The sequence below is a fragment of the Rattus rattus genome, chromosome 4 (genome assembly GCF_011064425.1).
Source record: "Rattus rattus isolate New Zealand chromosome 4, Rrattus_CSIRO_v1, whole genome shotgun sequence".
NCBI lineage: Eukaryota > Metazoa > Chordata > Mammalia > Rodentia > Muridae > Rattus > Rattus rattus.
Genome location: NC_046157.1, coordinates 81604886 through 81611928, shown reverse-complemented (window position 1 = coordinate 81611928; position 7043 = coordinate 81604886). Strand labels below are relative to the sequence as shown.

General features: G+C 47.7%; 1 protein-coding gene across 1 annotated transcript in view; it reads left to right on the top strand.

Annotated features, from left to right (window-relative positions):
* LOC116898030 (trem-like transcript 4 protein) overlaps nt 1–7043 on the top strand; it is a 7068-nt gene continuing 25 nt past the window's right edge. The window contains exons 1-6 of the mRNA XM_032899419.1: nt 1–58; nt 300–629; nt 2789–2852; nt 4040–4164; nt 5310–5368; nt 6856–7043. The exon at nt 6856–7043 is cut by the window's right edge and continues 25 nt beyond it. Of these exons, the coding sequence (XP_032755310.1) occupies nt 1–58; nt 300–629; nt 2789–2852; nt 4040–4164; nt 5310–5368; nt 6856–7043 (824 nt within the window). The remainder of the gene's footprint in view (nt 59–299; nt 630–2788; nt 2853–4039; nt 4165–5309; nt 5369–6855) is intronic.

Genomic DNA, 7043 nt, shown 5'->3' with positions numbered 1-7043 from the left:
ATGGCCTGGGAGGCCACATACCTGCTCTCCTCAGTGCTGCTGCTGCTCCTGGCCTCAGGTGAGGACAGGGGACGAGGACAGAGGGAAGGATCTGGGTTGAGGAGAGGGCAGGGGGCAGGAGGTGTGCACAGTGGGGCTCTGTGCTTGGGAAGGCAGAATACATGGGAGGTTGTGGCCAGCCATTGGCTGAAAGCAAATTCTGAGCATAGAGACGAAGAGGGGTCACCCCCTGAGAAGGGAGCCTATTTTCTCCTGCTGCTGCAGAGGATGGGGCTCTGACAGGAAGCGTGTATTCCCAGGCTCCTGGGCACAGGACCCGGAGGTACTTCGAACATGGGAGGGCAAGACTGTTTCTGTGAAATGCGAGTATAATCCCAGATACCGCTTCAATGTGAAGACCTGGTGTAAGGAAGTATCAGAAGTCGCTTGTCCACCTTTAGTGTCGAGTGTCAGCAGAGGTGCTGAGAAGCTAAGATTCTCCATCCAGGAAGATTCTCAGTTCAGCTTCTTCAATGTCACCATGACTGAGCTCAAGACGGCCGACTCGGGCATCTATCACTGTGGGTTCTTTGGAAATTATAGAAACGTCATCAATATTCTCAAAACTATCCGCCTGGTGGTGTCAAAAGGTGAGCTTCCCCTTTCTATGTCGTTTTCAAGCCTTCCTGAGTCACAAGGCTCGAGATTGGAGAGGACTCAAGAAACTGCTCCCTCTAGTAAAGGGGTTGTCACCCTGTGGGTTGTGACCCCCACAGGGGTCGCATATCAGGCATTCTTTATATCAGATATTTACATTATAATTCATAAAAATTTAAAAAAAATAGTTACAGAGTAGCAATAAAATAATTTAGGGTTAGGGGTCTGCGCAGCCTGAGGAACTGTATTAAAGTGTCACAGCGTTAGGAAAGTTGAAAACCACTGCTCGAGTAGCTAAAATCTGGTGCAGAGAAGAATGGTCCCTTTCCCAAGGCGGCCAGCTGAGTAAAGCCAGAGCCTAGCTGAGCCCCAGGCTTCCTAGCCTCGGGCTGGTTCTTACTGGTTTCTCTAAACACTTCTGTTGCATTTCTGCTAACAGAAAGCTGTGTCTTTGGATGGATCTTAAGGCTCCCCCAAGCATTGGCAACCTTCCATTCCTGAACATCTCTTACCTGTAAGCCCATCAGAAACCTCTCCATGGGGTGGTGGAGAGATCTCATAGCCAATGGGCGGGGCACTAAAAGATGTGGACCCAGAGGAGACAGGTAGAAAGTGAGGCTGACTTGAGGCTTAGTCGGAAGGCTGGCAGACATGAGTTCCCTTCCTGGTTCTGCCCTTGACAAGTGAGAGCCTTTGAGCTCTCAGGCAGTGGTGAGTTACAGCTGCTGTTCTTGAGTCTCCCATGTATTTCATGCCGAACACTGCAGTGGCTTAAGGCTTTTTGCATTCAGACTTGATGCTCATACATTCACATCCCCAGTCCCAGCGCTTTCCCTGGTGCCTCAAATGACCCGCACTTTGGTTCAGTGGGTACCTGGAGGCTATTTTCCTGAAAGTTTTGGCCCAGGCACATCCCATGTATAGGAAATAGTAGGTGTTGACCTTTCTACATATCCACACATAGCGAACACAGGACAGGGGAGATGACCCCGAAAATAAAATGCTCGCCACGTGTGGTGATTAATTAGTTGTGTGGTGATTAATTGTCAACATGTTGGAACCTAGAGTGATCAGGGAGAGACAAGCCTCTCAGCACAGCTGTGAAAGATTATCTTGGCTTGAGGTGGGAAGACCCATGTTAAAAGTGGGTGGCACCATTCCCTAAGCTTGGGATATGGGATGCAATATATATAAAAAAAAAAGAGGATTGTGAGCTGAGCGCATTCATTGTTCTCTGCTCCTTGACACTGGATACACCAGCTGCTTCAAGCTCCCACAAGCCTTGACTTCTGTAGCCTTGCTGTGTTGGACTGGACTCTGAACTGTGGACGCGCTCTCTCCTTGTCGCTTCGGGCAAGGTGTCTTATCACAGCAATGCCTGAGGACCTGGCCAAGTCTGAGGACCCTTGTTCAAATCCCCAAAGGTACGTTAAAGAAAAGGCTGGCCACGGAGCCTCGTGCTTGTAATCCCAGTGCTGAGACGTAGAGACAAGACGGTCCTTGAGGCTCACAGGCAAGGTCCAAGCGAGTGAGAAACCCAGTCTCAAAGATTAAATAAAATTAAAATGAAGTGGATTACGCCTGAAATCAAGACAGCTAAAATTATCCTTCAGCCTCCACAGCCGTGCATACACACAAACATGTGTATATAAAGACACATTTTACAAAAGAACACGGTGGGGGGCGGTTGGTCAGATGGCTCAGTGGTTAAGGATGCTTGCTGCTCTGCCAGAGGACCTGAGTTGGGTTCCCAGAATCCTCATCGGGTAGCTCCCTGCAGTCTGGAACTCCAGCTCTAGGGCATCTGGTCTCCATGGGGACTGCACTCACGAGCACATATTGCCCCTGCCACATACACATAAATAAAAGTACCAAAGCTCATGATGAAAGATCACAGGAAACAGATGAGGCCCTGGAGGTGAGAGGCCTCATTTCCAGTAACGTGTTCTGTGCTTTCTCGTGGGAGGTAACTCCTGCCCCATTCACAGCACAGCATTGCCTTTCTGTGCAGGGAGAGTGGATCTTGCTACTCTGCGTCCTAGTTTGTCGGCTCCGGGGTCATGTATCGGTTCCTCCTTTTCCAGGACTGGAGAATGGGGGGCGGAGGCACAAAGACAGATGTTGTACTCACTGTGGTCTCTTACAGCTTCAGCCCCACACACAACCACCCGGATGACGACAGCCCTGGCCTCTACCCACAGCCCTGTCATTGACAGGTACTGCAGGCTCCCTGGCCTGTCCTCAGTCTTGGGTTTCCTCTCATTCTCCTAATTAGAGTTCTCCAACTAACTGTCACTCCAATAGATACCAACTCTCACAGGATGGATGGAGCCAGATGGTCACTTCTGATCATTTTATATAGACTCAGTGTTCTCATCTGTGAAATGACACCACCATAATATTTCCATATTTGTCTGTCTGTCTATCTATCTATCTACCATCTATCTATCATCTGTCTATCATTTATCTATCTATCATCTATCTACCTATCTACCTACCTATCATCTATCTATCTACTATCTATCATCTATCTACCTAAATCATCTATCTCTCTAACCAACTATCATGTATCTATTATCTATCTACCATCTATCTATCATCTGTCTATCATTTATCTATCTATCATCTATCTACCTATCTACCTATCTATCATCTATCTATCTACTATCTATCATCTATCTATCTATCTATCTATCTATCATCTATCATCTATCTATCTACCATCTATCTATCTATCTATCTATCTATCTATCTATCTATCAATCATCTATCATCCACCTATCTATCTTCTAAGTTGCAGGTTGAACCTGAGACCTCACATTTTCGGGGCAGGAACTTTATGACTATCCTGCAGTCTCAGCTTTCCACTCTTTTTTTTTTTTTTTTTTTTTTTGGTTCTTTTTTTCGGGGCTGGGGATCGAACCCAGGGCCTTGCGCTTCCTAGGTAAGCGCTCTACCGCTGAGCTAAATCCCCAGCCCCAGCTTTCCACTCTTGTCTTTGAGATTGAGGTCTCACGAAGTAACCCAAGCTGGCCTTTAATTCACTCTTACACAGGACAGCTGAGGTAAAGCCACAGGGTGGGTACAAGGGCTCCTGAAAGAAGGAGGCTGGAGCTAGCAAGTTCAGAGTCCCAAAGGAAGCTAAGTGACAGGAACAATGGAAACAGGAATGAGAATGATGGCTTGTAGCATTAGCACTATTACCCTGTTCTGGAGACTGAAGGACTTAGGAGGCAGGCCCACCGCATATGAAAGCAGTCCCTTGCCCAGCTGAGCAGGGGACCTCAGAAGAGGCTTTTGGGGGAGAGCCTGTGGGAACTGCAGGCCTGGGGAGGGAAGATTTTCTTGGCAGGGGGTGTGTTGGGCTCTGACTCTCCTTCCCTGACTAATCTTTGTTCCAAAGCTCTCCAGATAAGCCGATGTGGAAGGTCATCATTGCTGGGGTGCTTGTGGCCACTCTGTTAGTGCTTGGACTTGTCATCCTTGTGGTCCTGTACCTAAAGAAACCTCGAGAAAAAGCCCAGAACGGTGAGCCCATCCTGTTTGTTTTGCCTACCAGGAAACTGACCTGAAAGGCAAGGTGTCCTAGTGACCTGGGAAGGGGGTCAGGGGATGGGGAGCAGCGTGGGGTTGGTAGCATACCAGCGGGCTTCCAGTCGCTTACCATAGGCACCTCAACTCTGCATCCATTTGCTGAAGACAAGGAATGCCAGAATTTTAATGATATACATTTTTTTTTTTTTTGGTTCCTTTTTTTTTCGGAGCTGGGGACCGAACCCAGGACCTTGTGCTTACTAGGCAAGCGCTCTACCACTGAGCTAAATCCCCAACCCCCCCTTTTTTTTTTTAAAGATTTATTTATTTATTATATATAAGTATATTGTAGCTGTCATCAGACACACCAGAAGAGGGCATCATATCCCATTACAGATGGTTGTGAGCCACCATGTGTTTGCTGGAATTTGAACTCAGGACCTCTGGAAGAGCAGTCAGTGCCCTTAACCTCTGAGCCATCTCTCCAGCCCGATATACCTTTTTCATCTTATTTTTTTATTGTTTTATTTTGTGAGAATGGAGCTTTGGTTTGCCCACGTTTCTGAGCTAATGAACATTATTCTTTTCAAGTTCAGAAAAATCCTTGGAGAGGAGAAAAATTTGAAGTTCTATATGCTCATTTCCTAAATGTTGTTTGTACGATCAGTTTGCTGGGTCGCTGTTGACATTTTTTTAGAAGGTAGAATAGGAGCAGCAAAACGCCTGGACTCTGGACATGTATTCTCATTCCAGGAGCAAGGGTGGGGAGGGTGTGTTCACAGGAAATGCTGCACTTCACGCTGAGGGCTTGGGACACAAGAAACTAGAAACCCAACCTCTTACTACGTATAACCCCACCAGTGAACAGATTATAGTTAAATCTGATGTTAAAATCTGGAATCTGCAGGGAGTGCGAGTCTACACGGATTAAACGTGGGCAGCCAGGCTACCTGGCTTCTTAGAGTCCCTGGACACTACAATGCTGGGTACCTGGGAGCTCGCTAGGCAGAAGCTACCCTTTGGGCAAGCGCTGGCCTCTCTCTCACCAGAGTCCCTTTGCCCAGCCTGTGGTTGCCATGGGAACTGGGTAAGGTGGTACATGGGAATTCCTTCCACTAACCTTGCCGGTTTCCTCACAGTCGGGAATAAATGTCACCATATCTACGAGGACTTTTCAGGCCAGAAGGAAGAGACCACTGTAAGTAAAAATGATTCTCCCCCAGGACTTAGGGAACCCTGGCTTTCTGGTGCGCATCTGTTGTTGTGAACTTTGGCCTGCATTCTGTTTCTCTTTACTCTGAGTGGTGGGGTTCACTCATGACTGCTCATGTACTTGTGACCTGTTTATTGCTTCCTTATTATGGGTTTCTTCTCCTCAAGTTCTCCGAACAAACTAGAGAGAGAGAAGACAGAGAGAGACAGAAGTCAGGGACAGAGAGATAGAGACAGAGATTAGAGAGATGAGAGACAGAGACACAGAGACATAGACACAGAGAGACAGTGAGAGACAGAGATGAGAGACACAGAGAGCCAGACAGAAAGAGACAGTGAGTGAGAGACGCAGAGAGACAGACAGAGAAAGACAGTGAGAGACAGAGATGAGAGCCACAGAGAAAAAGAAAGACAGAGATCAGAGAAAGAGACAGAGAGAGAAGAGAGAGAGATTGGTAGATGCCCAGTCAGACTACACAGACTTGCTGCCATTGGTCCAATCAGGAAAACACATGATGAGCCGTGGTTCTCTAAGTCCTCCTGAGAACTAGGTGGTTTGGGTGATTCTTCCTCACCTACAGATGTGAGACACTTGGTGCTAAAGATCCACAGAATTAGGAGGCTCCAAGGTCCTCCAACCCAGCTCTCTGTATAACGCTAGAATCACCATGAAATGCATACCCAACAAGTCCCCATCTAACTCAGTCTAGTCAAGCACGGATGTGCAAGTCCTCCCCTGGAGAACTTGTTAAAAGTTTCTTGAAGGGTAAAGTAGCACAGGCTGCTGCTAATCCCAGCCTTTAGGAGGCTGAGTCACGGAGCTCTCCGATTTCAAGCCTGCCTGGGCAACGTAAGGAGACCCAGTCTCAAAAACACAAGGCTGGGGCTGCAGCTCAGCGGGAGAGTCTTTGGCACGCACAGGTACATGCAAGACCCTGCACTTCATCCTATCATTGAAAAGTATGCAAATTAGTGGCTCCTTAGTCCCCGCCCACAGGGCCTTTGTTTTCCTAGACCCGGAGTGAGGCCTGACAGCAGTTTGGAACTGGCGCCTGGGGAAGCCAGTGCTTCTCAGCTCAGTGACTAGGAAGGCAACTTTCCTATCCACCCCTTCCCAGAGGCTCTACTACAGGCCCAACATCACATCCCATATCTTTTTTAAAGAAAAGATTTATTCACTTTGTCTGTATGAGTGTTTTGCCCATGTGTATGGATGTGCACCAAGTGTCTGCAATGCCTGAGGTACCTAGAAAAGGGAGTCAACCCTCTTAGAACTAGAGTCAACAGACACTCCCACATGGGTGCCGGGAACCAACCAGGTTCTCTAGAAGAGTAGCCAATGCTTTCAACCACCCAGTGACCTCTCCAGCCATGTTAAATTCTGTCTGTGCCCCTCCACCCAATTCTGGTTCCACACAGAACCACTCCAGCTGTTATTCTTCCAATAACCATATGTTTTCTTTGATTTTTAAGAACTTCAATCAGCAGGTCCTCTCCAGCGAGGACACTGAGAACATCTGCTATGCCTCTCTCATCCATCTAAACCACGTGAGCCCTCAGGGCTCCCAGTACAGGAACACCCAGCCCTCTGGTGACCCGATTCTGTCTGTGGAATATGCCAGCATCTCTAGAAATGGACTCGGGTCTTCCAAGTCAAATGC